General features: G+C 46.2%; 1 protein-coding gene across 5 annotated transcripts in view; it reads right to left on the bottom strand.

Moving 5' to 3' along the window:
* Window positions 1-18,390, bottom strand: part of MIA2 (melanoma inhibitory activity 2) — a 75,690-nt gene that overhangs the window by 25,775 nt on the left and 31,525 nt on the right. For all 5 annotated transcript variants that reach the window (XM_019551670.1, XM_019551671.1, XM_019551674.1 and 2 more), the window contains 8 exons: window positions 15,464-15,485; window positions 15,268-15,356; window positions 14,811-14,879; window positions 13,995-14,105; window positions 9,727-9,798; window positions 9,245-9,349; window positions 883-1,005; window positions 207-330 (listed from right to left, as the gene is read on the bottom strand). In XM_019551670.1, coding sequence (XP_019407215.1) covers window positions 207-330; window positions 883-1,005; window positions 9,245-9,349; window positions 9,727-9,798; window positions 13,995-14,105; window positions 14,811-14,879; window positions 15,268-15,356; window positions 15,464-15,485 — 715 coding nt within the window. The remainder of the gene's footprint in view (window positions 1-206; window positions 331-882; window positions 1,006-9,244; window positions 9,350-9,726; window positions 9,799-13,994; window positions 14,106-14,810; window positions 14,880-15,267; window positions 15,357-15,463; window positions 15,486-18,390) is intronic.

Here is an 18,390-nt window from a genome sequence, read left to right as displayed (position 1 = left end):
AGTTTTTTCCAAGATGACCACAGATCAGATCAGCAGTAATGCTGAATGCAGTTGGAGCACACATTTAAAATGCATTAGCAAGTGGGGTCAGGAAATTCTGCTTCACCATTTAAGAAGTTAATCTATCTACAAGCTTTACTGGGATTCGCTGTCATAATTCACCTAATAAAAATTCATTTTGAAATAGAAAGCTCTTTTTATTGTACCTAGATGCTCTCCATTTTCTGTTTCCCCCTTTGTGTCAGTATCCCAGTGACTATCTTCAGTGGCATCATCTTCCCTTATTGCTGAGCTCCAGTCTTTCATCTTCAATAAGCATTCTGTCAGTGACTACATGTGATATAAAAACAACACGAAACCAAAACAGTAAAATATATACTAACAGTAAGACTCTGACAATGTGATTGGGACAGTAGCCAAATTTTATCTCTACCCTGTTCATTTCACATTAATTTATCAATGTAATTCCTTAGCTAGGATTCTACATGTCCCACAACTTTCCCATTAAAGGACCTGCCAAAAGGTAAACCCCAGAGAAGCCTCTACAGGTACTTCACAATATCACAGGGAAGTAGGGCTTGTCCATGGCCATGAGCTCAGACAAGACTGATCCCTCATTCTGTAGACTGAGCAAGCTTGTATGGTCAGATTCTCTGGAATCTGAAGCACCATTGACAACAAGTAAAGAGGTAACAGAAAGGATTTATTATAAGAAAAGCAAACATCAGCATACAAAACCATATGCTGAGAAAGACAGAAAAATAAGACTAAAGGAAAGTTATTGCAAGAAACAAGTTCTGAGAAAGCCTAAAAACCTATCCAAGTCCTAACAATTAAAATCAAGCTATATAACTCAAATCAGTGTTTAATATATTACCCTACCTTGACTTGACTCTCCTTATTTTTCAAAGCTTCCTCCATATCTGCTTTTGAGGATTCAAACATTTTTGTTTGTTCATTTAGTTCACTAAATCGTTCACCCCACCCTTCAGCTTCTTGTAAAAGCTAAAAAGAGAAGTATGTTAGATCAGTATGACAATATAATATTAAATGAAAAAATCAAGACTAGCACTCAAAAATATTTTTTTCAGTCTAACTATTAACAAGCCTACAGATACTATGTACTCACAGGCAACCTATGCTTGAAAGAATGTGCAACTCTGAGAAGCTTGGAACTGACATCTAGGCAAGAGGACAATATAAAGTTTATTTCAGGAGCAGCCATTCTTCAGTTTCCATGAGGCAATAAAGAGGAAATTATTAGGCCTGTGTGAATAGGGAAGTATTCAATTTGGATTTGGAAGACAGTAATTCAAATCAGTGTCTCCATTCAAATCCGCTGAATCAGAATTGGAGATTTGGCGGCTGATTTGGAGATTAGGATCTGCTAGGAAAAGGCAGGCACAGCCAGGTGGCTGCTCCTCTGGCTGTGCCTGCCTTTCCCCAGATGTGGGGAAGCTGCAGGAGAAGCCCCCATGGCTGCCCAGCCCCAGCCTCCTGGCACTTAAAAAAAATTTTTAAAAAGTAAAAAAACCTGCACTCATCAGCAGTAGCAGCGGCTGTGGGGACTCTGGGGCCACATGGCAGAGCCATTCTGCACAACTCTCGCTCCCCAATGCCCACCCCCCCAGCAACTGGAAAAAAAAAAAAAGCCTCACACTCACTGGCTGCAGCAGCAGGGATCAGGGCCTCGGAGGGCTTGTCGCAGAGCCCCCCTATGCAACACAGGGCAGTAGGGATTGCCTCCCACTGCCTGGCACTCGTGCAGCAGTTGCCCCATGGTACAGGTGCAGCGCAGCTTGGCAGGGCACCGTGCACTGCCTGGGAGCTGGGGCTGAGTGCTGCTGGGCTACAGGTGACTGCCCTGCACTGCACACGTGGGGGGGAGGAGGGGGTCCCTCTGCCACAAGCCCTCAGAGTCCCTGTTCTCTGCTGCTGCAGCTGGTGAGTGTGGGGTTTGGGTTTTTTTAAATTGCTGGGATGCTGGGGACAGCTGGGTGCCATTGGGGGTGGGGCTGTGCAGGGGGCTCTGCCACATGGCTCCAGAGCCCTCACAGCCACTGCTACTCCTGGTGAGTACATTTTATTTTATTCCTAGACTGTTGGGGTTGAGCAAAGGGGGGTGGGAAATGTCAGGGGCAAAACAATCAGGGAGCAGGGGCTGGGAGGGGCAGGGCTCTGCCAGAAGGCCCCAAAGCCCCCACAGCTCCTGCTACATCCAGTGAGTCCAGGGCTTTTTTTTGGTTTTTGGTTTTTGTTTTTGTTTAAAGTGCTAGGAGGCTGAGGCTGGGCAGGGCAGCCATGGGGGCTTCTCCCATGGCTCCCCCCACCCCGGGAGAGGCAGGCACAGCCAGAGCAGATGTGGGAGAACCTGAAGCCACCCAGCTGTGCCTGCCTCTCCCCAGCAGATCCAAATCTCCAAATCCCTCTGAATCTTTTCCAAACTTATTCAGAGGCTTTGGATTCGATTCAGACCTTTTAATGGGTCTCCCAAATTGATTGGGATTTGAAGATTTGCTGCCAAAATAGGGCTGAACCTCCATCAAATCGAATCAGGCGACCAAAGCTTCCTGAGAAATTATACATATTTTCTATACTCTTTTCTAATGAGAAAGTACTTATTTTTTTCAGCCCAAACCAGCAATGATCAGGAAATGTACTATCTATATCATATCATACCTTTTTATATATACATACATATCTGAAATTCTTTATCGATTAAAATGAATGCAACAACTGATCAACCGCTTAATTTAAAGGATTTTTCCACATCAGAGTGTCATTTTAGGTATGCATTATAAGGGACTTTTTTGTAATGGAAGTTGTACATGATGTATGTAACCAACCCCTTAATGCTAAAAAGACTTGATTTTTTAATGAAAAGAACAGATGAGTTTTATACTTCTGAAGGTTACATTATACAAAGCATCTCATTTTCAAAACTGCAAAAAAATCCATATACTTTATCACATAATTTATTAAAACAAGCATCACTGAAATATATTTGTTATTTAAACCACACCTGTATGTTGCAAGAAATTATTTACAAATTACTTAAGAACAAAAAAAATTACTCGTCCCAGAAGCCATCAAAAAATCCAGTTGAAGGCTTTACAGTAAGTAAATGACAACTTAAAGGGTATTGGGTTCACAGAGTGCAATAACTACTCTGTACTGATCAACAGACCATAGAGAAAAGCCAGTTCTACTAAAATAAGAATAGAGATGGCAGTTAAATAGGGGAACTGTCATGAAAATATACAAAGTTTGCCAAAGACAAATTCAAGCGCACAAAACAAAGAATTCTAATATTATAAAAGCCTTAGTCTGTCTGTCTGTAATGCTTTACTTGCACTTTGATTGGTTGCCTCAGCAGCCAATCAGAGCGCTGTGGACAGATAGAGACACATGGCGGAGCGCCGCCATGACAGTGGGGACTGAGGGGCCACAGCAGGAGGCCTTAACCCCCCACCCTGCTCCTTGGAGGCAGGGGGGATGATGGGTAGCAAAGCAATCACAGGGGGATGGAGTGGGGGGGTGAAGCCAGTGGCACTGGGCTTGGCCCCACCTCCTGCTCCTTGGAGATGGCGGGAGCATGGGGTACTGGCTGTGCAGCACTGGCCTTGCCCCACCCCACACGGCAGACCACTGCCATAACAGCGGTAATTGGGGTCAGAGCCAGAGAGTGAGGCCTGGAGTGCTGGCCTGGCCTCCCACTCCCACACTCCTTGGAGCCAGGGGCTGCAACACCCCCCCAGCAGTTCAGCAGGGAGAGGGAGGCAGCAGGGAAGAGGGGAAGAAGGGAGGGGAGTGGAAAGTAGAGGGAGAGAAGTGAGAAGGGGAGGGCGGTGACCAGTGGCTGAGCCCCACTGTGATCCCCACTGCAACTACCGTGACTGCCGCCACCAGCCCTAAGCAGGAAGGAGGGGTGGGAAGGGGGAGGAGGCAGGGAAAAGCTGGCCCAAAAGCGGTGGGGGTGGGAACAGCCCCAGCTCAAATGGCACGGCTGAGGTGGGGAGCACCTGCAGCCCCAACCTGAGGCGGGGGGGAGGGGCAAATGCAGGCCTCTGTCCCCATCCCCCCCCCAGGTACTCTTGATGGGCAATTTGCTAGAACATGATAAGAGCAGTTGCAATCAATAATCCCAAACCCTGGGACCAGTTTGGAGCAGGGCCACACCCCCTCCACCATCCCTGCAGGTCCAGGCTGGGGCCAGGCCATGCTCCCCCTGCCCCGCCCCCACCAGGTCAGATCAGGACCTCCAGCCCACAGAAGGACTGGCTACCACCCTTCTAGCCCATCCAACACAAAAGTTAAGCACCACTGCTTTAAGGGACCAGCAGGGGAGATTATGTTTTGGGGCAACCAACATGGGTTCATTAGAGGCAGGTCCTGTCAGACTAACCTGGTGGCCTTCTATGACCAGGTCACAAAATCCTTAGACGCAGGTGTCACGGTGGATGTAGGAAGGCCTTCGACACAGTCTCTCACCCCATTCTCATTAAAAAATTAGGTGACTGTGGTGTCAAAGCCTACACGGTCATACAGGTTGCTAATTGGCTGGAGGGCCACATCCAGAGAGTGGTGGTAGACAGGTTATTTTCAACCTCAAGGGATGCGGGCAGTGGGGTTCCCCAGGGCTTGGCCCTTGGGCCCACACTGTTCAACATCTTCATCAACGACTTGGATGAGGGGGTGAAAAGCACCGTGTTCAAATTCACAGATGACACTAAGATGTTGGGAGAAGTGGACATACTAAAGGAGAGGGACAGGCTGCAATTAGATCTGGACAGGTTACAGGGGTGGATGGATGAGAACAGGATGGGTTTCAATACTGACAAGTGAAAGGTATTGCACTTGGGGAGGAAGCCCCAGCTTGTAGGTATACTGCTGGTTAACTCCCTTCCCGTCAGCACAGAGGCAGAAAAGGATCTTGGAGTCATTATTGACTCCAAGATGAACATGGGCCACTAATGTAAGAACATGGTCAGGAAGGCTAATCGCACCTTGTCATGCATCCACTGATGCAGCTCGAGCAGGTCCAGGGAGGTGATCCTCCCCCTCTATGCGGCACTGGTCAGGCCGCAGCTGGAGTACTGCGTCCAGCTCTGGGCGCCGCAATTCAGGAGGGTTTTGAAAAACATGGGGGGTCCAAAGGAGGCCACTTGCATGATCAGGGGACAACAGGGCAGGCCCTATGAGGAGAGGCTACGGGACCTGAGCCTGTTCAGCCTCCAGAAGAGAAGCCTGAGGGGGGATCTAGTGGCCTGTTACAAACTAGTCAGGGGGGATCAGCAGGCATTGGGGAAGTCCCTGTTCCCCTGAGCACTGCCAGGAGTGACCAGGAATAACGGTCACAAGCTGGCAGAGGGTAGATTTAGGCTAGATATCAGGAGGCACTACTTCACTGTCAGGGCGGCTAGGATCTGGAACCAACTTCCAAGAGAAGTGGTGCTGGCCCCTACCCTGGGGGTCTTTAAGAGGAGGCTAGATGAACACCTTGTTGGGGTCATTTGACCCCAGTAATCTTTCCTGCCTTGGCAGGGGGTTGGACTAGATGATCTACTCAGGTCCCTTCTGACCCTAGAAACTATGACCCCAGAAACTATGAAACATGAGGTGTGATCGTGTCTTTACTCGGTACTGGTTAGGCCTCATCTGGAGTACTGTGTCAAGTTTTGGGCTCCACAGTTTGAAAAAGGACACGGAGAAGTTGGAGAAGGTCCAGAGGTGGGCAACAAGAATGATAAAGGGCTTGGGAGGCAAGCTATATGAGAAGTTGAAGGAAATAGGTATGTTCAGCTTATAGAAAAAGTGCTTAAGAAGAACATGATAGGAGTATTCAGATTTCTGAAGGTCTTCCATAAAGATGTGGGAGAACACCTGGATATCAGGAAAAACTTCTTCACTATTAGAACAGAAAGTCAGTGCAAAACACAGGCTAGGGAAGTTGTGGTATCTCCATCATTGGAAGTGTTCAAGAAGTAAAAAAAATAATCTTACTTTCAACAGTGAGAGAAACCAAAACAGATCTTTCCCATTTAGATTCCTTTCGGGTTAAAAAAGTAGAACAAGTTAATGTCATAAGGACACAGGTCCTGGTCACAAGTTTTTAATTTGGGCACTGGTTTCTATGAGTTTAGTGCATTATTTCAAGTACAGGAAAAGGCTTGTTAGGAATAGACTTAAGGCAAAAAGCAAATGCAGATCATAGGCGGGGGAAGGCTGGGGCTAATGGGGCTCAGCACCCCCAAATACGGAGCAACGCACAGAGCCTCAGGGCAGCCCAGCTGTAGGCTCCAGGTGGCTACAGCTAGGGGGAGGGGTGCGCATGCAGCCAGGATTACAGGCCCTTGTGTGGATCACTGGCTGCCCAGAGCAGCAGGCAAGTATCATCAGTCTATTCTGTTAGGGGGAAAGAGTTGGGGAGGGGGGGGAACGGGGGGAGGCCCAGAGGCAGGGGCTCTGGTGAAAGGGGCCCCAGCTGGGCCGGGCTGTGGGACAGTTGGAGCCCAGGTGACTTGTCCAGACATGCAGGGGGGTTCCCGCCGCTGTGTGCACCCTGGCAGAGGCCTGGGTGGCACATACTCCCTTGATCTGTGCATGGGGCAGAGACAGCTGCTGCGAGAGCAGCGTAACGCCATGCATGTCCCTCCCTTATAGTGGGGGCCTCAATCTGCCCTCCCCCCAGACTTACCTGCTGGGTGGGGGACGGGCAGGGGGCTGCATGTGCACACATGTGCTCAGGCCTCCCCACATGATTTGTTTCTCCCTCTGCCTATGATGCAGATAGAAAAAGGAGCAATGGGGCAGAGAATTATTCTTAGATGGCCTATGACTCCCATGTTGACTGCACTGGATTTGTTTCTGTTTTGCCTTCAGGGCTTTTTTATTTTTTAATCTTCCAACATCTTTACCTTTTCCATTAACCCTACTGGGAAGAACTATGAAGGACTGGAATTTCTTTCAATGGAAATGTCCTATTTACAATCATTTTTCCTGAATCAGAGTTGGACAAGCAAAGTTTTCTGAAGAAGGACAATTTACAAGAATATTTCAGGTAAACTGAGCACCCTAAAACTCTTCTGGAAGGTTGCTAAAAAGCTAGACACCTAGAAACCCTTATGGTCAAGCTTTCTACCAGGAGGACTGCCACAAAATTAAGCCTGAAAACAGAGGCTACTAAAAAGACAGGAAACTGGAAGCTCTGGCTCTCAAGCTCTGAAGGTATGCTACCAGGAAACCAGGTGGTGGTCAGCTAGACAGGGAAGCTAGCATGCTTCACCCGTACACATTCATGTGCGACATTTGAAGAATTGTCATTTTCTGAACAAGTAAGATTTTCCATTAGAAAATTTCTGACCTGCTCTAATTGATTCCATTATCCTACACACCATCCAGGATGGCAATTTCTTTAACACACTAAAGTGTATTGTCTTCCCTTCCCCTACAAATATAATGCCAAATCCTAAACACTGCCTAACAGGCCTGCGCAAGTAGGCACTTATTCAGTCTGGCTTCAGATCCGGCCGCTTCAGATGCCAGTGATCCGATCTGGAGCTCCAGACTGGGTTTTCGCTTCGATCCAGCTGAAATGGCTCTGAGCCACCTTGGAGATCCAGCCATAGGGTATACTGGGGAATCAGCAAAATATCTATAACTCTGTTGTTTTTTTGTCTGATTTGGATGAAACTTTCAGGGGTGGCAGCTTCTGCTGAGAACATAAAGCCTGCCAAGTTTAAAGAAAATCAGTGTAGGGGTTTGGAGGGAACTGCACCCCAAATTCTTGAAAGCAAAACTCATGTCACGTGCATGTGTTAGACCACAAGGGGGTGAAAACTGCAAGGGTGGTGGCCCCTGGTCAGGCCACAAAGCCTACCAAGTTTCAAGAAGATCAGTACAGAGTACGGGGGGGGGAACACTGCACCTCAAGCTGCTAACAGGCAAAACTCATGACATGGGTGAAACTGTGTATTAAAGCGCAGCAGGGTGAAAGCTGCAGGGACAGTAGCCCCTGCTGCAGCCATGAAGCCTGCCAGCTGTTGAGGAGATAGGTGCAGGGGAGTTTTAGGGCCCTGCATCTCTAGCTGCTGACAGGCAAAACTCATGACATGGGTGCTGTGTCTGTCTGGGGCGGGAGTGGGGGGGGCCTGGCTGCGGCCCCCCACCACCACTGCAGGCCTGGCTGCTAAGCTACTGTGTTACCAATTACCAATCAATCATGGTTCACTCAGGGACCAGCTCAGTACACAGTAGTAGCCAGTTAATTAGCAAAAATTAACACCTACAAAAACACAGACTAAGGAGAGGAAACAATCAATACAGACAATCAACTGCCCTGAGACAGAGAGAGTCAGTTGCACAAGCACCCATGTCACAAGTTTTGCCTGTCAGCAGCCAGAAGTACAGGGCCCATCCAAAACACTACCATAACCATTAGCTGTTTCTCTCACCTGCCTCCCAAACTACATCCCATTTTTATTAGCTTCTTTTTTGCTTTTTGGATCAAGCTTCTGCTCCTCATTTTTCTGGAGTTCTCAGCTATGTATCTGCCTAAATCCCTTCACTCTTTTCTCTATGCCTCCTTTCATTCAGCAAAATATCCACCTCCTTTATATCCCTCTCAATAAACATATTAGTGCAATGTTTCTTAACCTTTCTGGACCCAAGGCACCCCTTCATAACCTGTGTGAATGGAGTAGCATTCACTTTCAAAACCTAAATTATATATTATAGTATAGTGCACACCTCCTTGCTGAAGGGCCAGGCAGCAGGGGTGGGGGGGAAATGGCAAAACACAGAAAAGCTTCACACCTCCCTTATCACTTTACAGAACCCTTCAAAGGATTCAGCAGCACTCCTGGGTGTCAATGCACCCTGGTTGAGACTCACTGTGTTACTGCTTTTTTTCATCCTGCTCTATGTATTATTCCTTACCAAAATTCAGTCAGAATCCTGATCAAATACAGACATTCCATAAAGAAATGGTTCAAGGTTTCTTTTTTTTAAATAAAATTATCATGGACTAACAAAGCATTCTTAAGAATCATGATCTTGGGCTGGAAGGGGAGGGGGGAGAAGAATACACACTTCAAAAGCAATGTCCTCCTCCAGTTGCATTTATCTTGTTGAATAATTCTGTTGCATACAATTTGATAATAATGCCTTGGAACAGGGTCTAGGCCTTTAGTTGCTTGGAAAATGTCATGCTCACCTATAATGTTATATGAAAGGAACAATGTACCTGTTTTTCACTTTCCTGGAGATGATAGTTTTCCTCTACTGCATCCTGGACAGATGTCTTGAGCCTCTCTGTATTAATATGAAATACTTTTAAGGTGGTGTTGGCCTATAGGGAACAGAAGGTGGTGAACTTGAAGTATAAAGAAGTGTAAGAAGCAAATTTACAATAATACTTTGAACTACTACTTGTATAGTTAGGTGATTACTAACAACTTCAACAGCCTGTTTTTGCTTAAACAAAGGTTTTGTGGTCAAGTATGTTACAAGACAACAGAATAATTTTGCTTTCCAATGAATGGTAACCATCACGCTTCTCTTTTGTACAATGAATCAACTACCAGGCATAACGTATTAAGCAGGACTGGGCTGCACAAACAGAGTAACATGTAAAGCTGTTGTTATATCATCTGAAAACATTAAATCCAGTGTTTTCTTAATAAATGTATATGATTGTTAACAGAGAAATACTGAGATTGGACTTACTTCAGCCACTTGTGTTTGGATAGATTTTGCTTCATTTTCTAAAGACTCTATTCTTCTCTCTATTTCAGTTATCTGCAAAGTTATAATAATAGCTTTTATAAAAGGTCTTATTAGTTGCCACTCTTTAGCCAAAGTTACCTTAACTGTATAGGCAAAATTTGACTAGAATATATGCCTCAGAAATATTTCCTTTTCAAATCAAGAAGATTGTTTTTGCAGGTTGAGCAATAATGATATCCTTAGTGACTTGTGATGATAGTCTAATTAATGTCTTATTTGCCTTGTAATATATACTCTATATTTACAACGTTTACAATATAGATGTCAGATCCATTGGAAGTCTTTGTAATAATGGAGGATAATTAAAATAAGAAATCCACTTTCCTAAAAGTGCTCCAAGAAAGGATTCTCTGCAAGCAAGCCATTTAGAAGGCATACTGAGTGGGGCCTCTATTATTCAGTTCAACAAGGACAAGTGCAGGGTGCTGCACCTGGGGAGAGGGAACCAGCATTATGGTTATAGGTTAGGGGCTGACCCTCTCAGCAGCACGGAGGAAGAGAGGGATCTTGGAGTCAGGATTGACTCCATGATGAATGGGAGTCGCCAATGCGACAAAGCAATAGGCAGAGCCAACCGCACCCCATCATGTATCAACAGGGGCATCGCTAACAGGTCCAGAGAGGTCTACGTGGCGCTGGTCAGGCTGCAGCTGGAGTACTGTGTCCAGTTCTGGGCGCCGCACTTCAAGAAGGACGTGGAGAACCTGGAGAGGGTCTAGAGGAGGGCCACTTGTATGATTGGGGGCCTCTGGGGCCAGCCCTATGAAAAGAGGCTGAGGGACCTGAATCTCTTCAGTCTCCACAAGAGGAGACTGAGGGGGGATCTTGTGGCTGCCTACAACCTTATCAGGGGTCAGCAGCAGGGACTCAGGGAAAGTCTGTTCACCAGGGCCCCCCTTGGAGTCACCAGGAACAATGGCCACAAGCTGAGAGAGGGTAGGTTTAGGTTAGATATTAGGAAGAACTACTTCACTGTAAGGGTGGCCAGAGCCTGGAATAGGCTTCCCAGAGAGGTGGTGCTCTCGCCTTCCCTGGAAATCTTCAGGAGGAGACTGGACAGGCACCTGGCTGGGGTCTTATGACCCCTCCCACCCCCAGTGCTCCTTCCTGCCCATGGCAGGGGGTCGAACTAGATGATCTGTCTAGGTCCCTTCCGACTCATTGATTCTATTCCTTTATAGTAGTTAAAGACTGAAAGCATTCACAGAATTCATCACTCCATTTTCTTTTGTTTCACTGGGATCTCCCTAACTGTCAACCCCACCACTGCACTACAAATTAGCAGTGCAGTGAACGCCTATGTGTGCAGTACATGCGGTTTGCAGTGCTGGAGACAGGTCTGCAGCACCGCATACCACACATGGGGCACATCCAGACAAGCATGCATGAAATTTATTTGAAATTCTACAGGAATTGAGTCTTACAGGAATTGAGGCTCTGGGAGAAGCAGACACCATCTGTCTGCACCAGGGCACGGTGCAGCCCGGGAGCAGAGGTGAGTGGGGACAGGCAGAGCACCGTGCAACCCAGCAGCTGCAGGCAGTTGGCACTGGCTGTTTCCAGGGCCGCTGCAGCCGCGGCTGGGGTGAGCAACGCTCTGTTTCCTCTGCTTTGCCGCCCTGTACAGACCTGGGAGCAGCACCCCTCCTGCCACCCCTTCCCCAGTCCTAGCCTTACTCCCCCCCTCACCGCCATGGGAACCTATCCCCATTTGTTACATTGTAAAGTGGGTTTGCTTTATGTGAGTTTGATTTACACGCTGTTCTCTGGGAATGCACACACAACATAAATAGAGGGAAACCTGTACTTCAACTGCAATCTCTTCAAAACACCTTTTTCTCACCTGCAACATCATCTGTCTTGCTCACATTCAATATTCATTCACCTACGAAATGGTCTTTCCCAAACATTAGACTCATTGTGATAGTTGTGGTACACAGTATATAGAACTGTTTTATCTGTATAACACGTGAAAGTGGTACTAGCAGTCATCTGGCCTATTCACCTAGTGGCTGCATTTAGATTTAAAAAAAAAAAAAAAAAGATAGAAAACTGGCCTGGGAGATGAAAATTCAGTTCCTGATTTTTACTTGTTGGGTTCCATTTGAGGAACAATCTTTAAAAAAGAAAAAAAAAAAAAGGCAAGATAGCAGTAAGCTATCCAATGATCCAATACTAATGAGGTCCAAATGGATGCCCCCTGTCTGCGTAGTGACAGGAAAAGATTATCCATCAGTGCCACCATAGCTGTTTCAGTATAAGCTCTATCACAAAATCAGAATATACCAAGCCTGATTCACCTTCAAGTAGCGATAGCTAGGTACCAGTTTGTTTTAAGTTTCAGGATCTTATCGTGAATGGGAAGTTGGGCAGTGGACAGTATGTGCTAGAACCAATGTGCATACCCACCCCTTGCTATACACACCGCGGGGGTTGGAGGGTTAGATTTCACAGACACTTGGGCAAGAAGGGACCTTGTGAGATCATCAGGTCCAGTGCCGTGTCGAAGGGGAACGAAGTCAGGTGGGATCAGATCACCCTAACAAGATAAGCATCCAAGCATTTATTAAAGGTATCCAGAGTAGGTGCTTGCACCACTTTTGGGGGGAGTCTATTCAAGACTCTGGAGACCCGGATGGTAAAGAAGTTTTTCCTTATGTCCAGTATAAAATGGTCTTCCAGCAATTTGTGACCGTTAGACCTTGGGGTGCCTTGGTGAACAGACATTCTCCCAGTTTCTGATGCACACCCCTTATATACTTATTGGCCGCCACCAAGTGACCCCTGAGCCTTCACTTCTCCAGGCTGAAGAAGTCCCATGTCCCTCAGCCTCCCCTCATAAGGCCTGTTCTCATGACCTCTAATCATGAGCACGGCTCTCCTCTGGACTCTCTCAAGCTTCTCCATGTCTTTTCTAAAGTTTGGACCCCAGAACTAGATGCAGTGCCCCAGCTGCAGCCTCACCAAGGCTGAGCAAAGCAGGAGGATGATTTCGAGGTTCTTGCTTGAGATGCATTAGTAGATGTAAGCCAGAGTTTTATTTGCTTTGCTGGCTGTGGCATCACGTTGGTGACTCGTATTCATCGTGTGGTCAATCATGACCCCCAAGTCTCTTATGGTCATGGTGCTAGTGAGCCTAGCACTGCCAAGCCTATAAATATGATGTGGGTTTTTGCAACCGAGGTGGAGCACCTTGCATTTCTCTGTGTTGAATGTCATCAGGTTTTGATCCACCCACCTTGTGAGCCTGTCCAGGTCAGCCTGAATTGCCAGCCTATCCTCTAGCGTGACTGTACTTTCCCATAATTCGGTGTCGTCTGCAAACTTAGTTTGCTTCTGACACCCAAATCTAGATCATTTATGAATATATTAAAGAGTACTGGTCTGAGTACTGAGCCCTGTGAGATGCCACTGGTCACCATGTGCCATTTTAACGTGGTTCCATCCTCTGCTGGGGGGCTACAAGTCAGGAGTGAGGGGCGCTAGCAGGGCAACAGGGCTGAGTTAAGAGTGAGGAGCACAGCAGGGCAGGGGAGGGGGTGCAGGTTGGAATTGAGGGGGAGCCCTAAGTCCAAAAAAGGTTGAGAACCACTGATCTATACAGTGTCACACAAGACTGCTCCCCTACTTTGAAACGCTGGACAGAAGGAAGTTGCTTATTGTCATCAATGGTAAAGAGCACAACAATGTAGGAAAGAGCATGGATAAGGGGGAAATTAGGATAATTCTTGACAATGAGCCAAATACATTACTGTTTAATTCCTACAAAAACATTAATCCTTTTCTAAGAGACAGTTTTGCTTTCGAAATAAAAAACTAATATGACCAGAGGAAGTCTTATGATTTCAAGAATTTATACAGAATTGGAAGCAATAAAAAAATTGCAGGGAGAAAAGAAAGCTTTTTTTTTTTCCTTTCCTTAAATTACTTTCTGACCTAACAGTAACCCTTTAACTTAACTGATTGGAATATTCAACAGAGTTCCACTGTTAACTTCTAAATACCCACAGGTTCACTCCTGAGCCTTGACTACTTAGTGTTATTCATTTAATTCTTTTTAATTAAAAAAGGGGACACACACCTAGTATATTTTTAAGTAAAAGGTGCCTTCTTCACCAGAGAAAATATTTTGCACAAATATCAGCCATATATAGTTACACTTTTAAAGCAGAAATTTTAAAGATTTAAAAATAAAAATGTATCCCTACCATTTCATCCTGTTCTGATCGCTTAGATTTCTCTTTTTCTAGCTCTTTTTCTAAATTCTCTATTTCATGCTTGAGCGCCAAGTTTGACCTGTTCAGTTTTTCATAGGTTTCCTAAGATAAAGCATTTTGATAGTTAAAACATAAAAAACATGTATGGCTCTTAAGTAAATATCAATGAGTAGAACCTGTTTCTGAAAAAAAACAACAGTTAAGGATGCACCAAGTAAAATGTAAACCTCCCATTTCAAAAAACATACTTTTGTCCAACCAGAGACCACTTACTTCAAGTATTCAAAATCAAATTGTTAATTTATTTAAAAGAGCTCATGCAATGTTTACAGACTCTAACTTCTTTAGAAGCCCTTCTGTGAGTAAATTCCTGATTTAGGAGTTCTAAAAAACAATTCATTTCTTGATTACGGCAATGTGAAAAGTAGCTGGTACTTTAAGCCTATGAATGTGGATTTTTAATTTAAAACTACTGGCTGTTTTTTATTTATGCAATACTTATTGTAAAGTATCATAGATTTTGTATATGTTCCAAGAACACCTCTTTTTGCAGGGCATCACCTATGGAAAGTAGTGTGCTTTCATAATTATTTGCTCCAAAACTAAACGTATGCATGACCAACTTGTTCCATAATTTGCATCTCTACATAGCTGAGCAACTCATTCACCAAATATTTTATTTCTCCAACCTGCTCACTTCAGTGATTCTTTGGGAAAGCCTGAAGTAAAAGAGGCCGTTTAAAAAGGGACACTTTTCACAACACCTAAAGCTATCTCTCTGAAAATTCTTTTCTTTTGTCTTCTTACCTCAATACATGTTGTATTGGTGGATTCTTTCAGGCTGGCATTTTTTAAAGATAATTCTAAGTCTTCATACTGAAAAGGATAAATTGCATCAGAATTTACGCAAGCTCAGAAATTAAAAAATAAAACTAAATTGTCATACAGAAAAACACTAAGGGCCTAATTTTTAAGTAGGCAACAAGTAGGATTTTCTGAATCTCCTACAGCTGGTTCCTTACCACAGAGAACAATTAAAAAAAGGTAATTCAGGAGCAGATTTCCAGTGCAGAGCACTGCATTGGGATTTAAAAGCAGAATGCATTAATGACTGCATCACTTTTCAAATAATCTGAACTAAGAAAAACAGAATGATATGAGAATAAACACAGGAGATTTCAAAAATTTAATTGAATAAAACACCAAAAGGTTCAGTCTGTGAAAATATTATGTGGAGATAGAGAATGATAATATAGAAAGTTACCTCTTTCTTGTGGAGGCTAAGTTTTTCAAGTGCTTTGCACTTTTCTTCAACTAATTCAGCAACTTCATTGGCAAGCTGTTTTTCCCTTCCTAAAAAGAACAGCAGGTCCATGTTGCAGTATTCAAATTGTTATAAATTAACAGAAAATAATTAAAAATTAACTTAAAGACAGAAACAAGAAGCAATGTTAACTTACCTATGTAAAATCTGCTTTTAACCTGAAACAGAAAGAACAAATTGGAAATATCTCTATTATATCAGGACTATAAAACTGGCAGCTCTGGGGCTGCATGTAGCACAGGGGTAGGCAATTAATTTTGCTGAAGGGCTACTTAACAAGTTTAGGTGGGCTGTCAAGGGCCACATGCATATAATCTTTCAGAATATACCATTTAAAGAAATTATTGATAAAAAAATCAAATAGTATACTAAAAATCTAATATCTACGATAACACTTTATTTAAAAAATATTTTTGTCCCTATTTGTTTTTCTGAGTAGCATATATAGAAATGACTGTATAATAGTTCAAAATGCTCTTACTCTTGTATACTGGGGGGGAGTGCATGGGGGTGTGCATGTATGTGGGTGTCTGTTGGGGGGAGGGCTATGAGCATGGGGGGGGAGCCCTGCCTACACGCTAAGTCCCAGGAGCCAGCTGGGGGTGAAGGGAGGAAGGGGCAGGGAGCATGTGCACCAGAGCTCACCTGGACCATGCAGGTGTGATTTACACCATACTGCCCCCACCATCTGGCCTGCAGCTGCCCTCAAAACACTCTGCATGGGCTAAGCCCAGCCTACTTCTGCCTGGGGCAGCCTGCAATGTACACTCAGCCAGCACATGCAATTTTCTGGCAGGGCTGCTCCCAGTATGGTTGCAGCTGCCTGGCTGCTGCTCAGCTCCTCCTCTTCTCATGGTGCCTCTTGAGTCAGGAGGGGTTCATGCCCCCCAGCAGCCAGTCAGTGACTGGGAGGGGGGGAGGGGGGACATGGCCAATCTCACTGACCAGGGGAAGGGGGGTCGGGATCCCCACATGAACCATCTCACCAACGGGGAGGGGGGAGAAGGGTCCCCCCACAGCCAATTGCACCGACGTGCAAGTACGAGTAGTGCAACAGCGCTTCTCCTGGCACCCCCACTCCCCGGCCAGTACTTGCACAGGGGGCACCAGCACTGCCACCTGCCTGTCAGAGAGTGCACCAGTGCTCTCAGGGGGTGCACATGCACCCCCTACACATTGATACTGCTTCTTCCTACACCTGCTGCACTGCCCTAGGTAGGGGTGGGTAGGGAAGTTGCAGCTGGGTGGCTCCTGCCCCAGTGTGCAGGGCTCCACCTCCCACCCAGCTGGAGTAATGAGCAGCCACCTGTGGGGTTGCTGAGTGGGCGGAAGGGGGCTGGGAGCTCAAGCCCCACACTGGGGCAAGAGCCACCTGGCTGAAGCCTTCCCACCCCATCCCCCTGGAGCAGCACAGCAGGGGCAGGAGGAGGAGGAGCTGCTGGAGGTGGGAGGAGTTGTGCAGCACTTGGACGGTTGCAGCTGCACCAGGAGCAGCCTCACTGGAAAGCTGTGCGCACTGGCTGGGGCTGGGGCTAGCAGGAGGGCAGCGCAGGCCATCTCAAATGGGAGCAGGCAGGGCTTGGCTCTTTGTGGAGTGCTACAGGGGCAGCAGTGGACCAGATCCAATCACTGGCAGGCACATCCCCGCAGGCTGGATCAAATCAATTGGCAGGCCAGATCTAGCTGGCTCCAAGGGTGCTTGCGGGGTGGGCAACCTATGCACAATGTAGCAAGGAGCCCACAGCCACTCAGAAGCTAAACAGCCCTGTATTACATCATACCAATTACTTTTAACAACTTAATTTTGTTTCTTGTACTTGCAATGCAAAATTGTTGCTTTTTAAAGAGATGACATAATCTGATGTGCATGATCTTTTTGTCAATGTAGATCCCCGTCTATGGGCACTTGCATCTTACACCCAAGAGACAGGATTTTTTGTTTTAAATAATAATGTCTTTCAGGGCCATGTCTGGATCCTGTGTCTCTGTGCTCATATGCAAGGGCATAGTTTAATAGTTGGTAGGGTTGGAAGGGACCTGAGCAGATCATCAAGCCTGACCCCTGCCACGGGCAGGAAAGAATGCTGGGGTCAAATGACCCCAGCAAGGTGTTTATCTAGGCTCTTTCTGAAGATCCCCAGGGTAGAAGCGAGCACCACTTCCCTTGGAAGTTGGTTCCAGATCCTAGCCGCCCTCACTGTGAAGTAGCGACTCCTGATATCTAGCCTGAAGCTACTCTCAGTCAACTTATGGCTGTTATTCCATGTTATTCCCAGTAGTGCTTGGGGGAAACAGGGACTTTCCCATCACCTGCTGGTCTACCTTGGCCAGTTTATAGGTAGCCACCAGATCCCCTCTCAGCCTTCTCTTGTGGAGGGTGAACAGGTTCAGGTCTTATAGCCTCTCCTCATAGGGCCTGCCCTGATGCCCCCTGACCATGCAAGTGGCGCTCCTCTGGACCCTCTCCATGTTGTCCACATCCCTCTTGAAATGCGGCACCCAGAACTGGATGCAGTACTCCAACTGTGGTCTGACCAGTGTCGCATAGAGGGGGAGGATCACCTCCTTAGACCTGCTCATGATTCATCTGTGGATGCATGACAACGTGGGGTTAGCCTTCCTGACTGCACCTCCACATTGGTGGCCCATGTTCATCTTGGAGTCAATGACGACTCCAAGATCCTTTTCTGCCTCTGTGCAGAAGAGGGGAGATCCCCAGCTTGTAGGTATACTGCTGGTTCTTTCTCCCTAGGCGCAGTACCCTGCACTTGTCAGTATTGAATCCCATCTTATTCTCATCCTCCCACCCCTGTAACCTGTCCAGATCCAATTGCAGACTGTCCCTCCCCTTTAGCGTGCACACTTCTCTCCACATCTTAGCGTCATCTGTGAATTTGAACAGGGTGCTTTTTACCCCCTCATCCAGGTCGCTGATTTCAAAGATATCATGGACATCAGGGTTGAAAGGGACCTCGGGAGATCATTGAGTCCAGCCTCCTGCCCAAAGGGCAGGAAGTCAGCTGGGGTCATAGGATCCCAGCAAGATAAGCATCCAATTTACTC

This window comes from Crocodylus porosus, unplaced genomic scaffold (assembly GCF_001723895.1).
Source record: "Crocodylus porosus isolate Cpor-Errol unplaced genomic scaffold, CroPor_comp1, whole genome shotgun sequence".
NCBI classification, from domain to species: Eukaryota; Metazoa; Chordata; order Crocodylia; family Crocodylidae; genus Crocodylus; species Crocodylus porosus.
The sequence above is the reverse complement of the archived record's forward strand: the minus strand, read 5'-3'. Positions and strand labels throughout refer to the sequence as shown.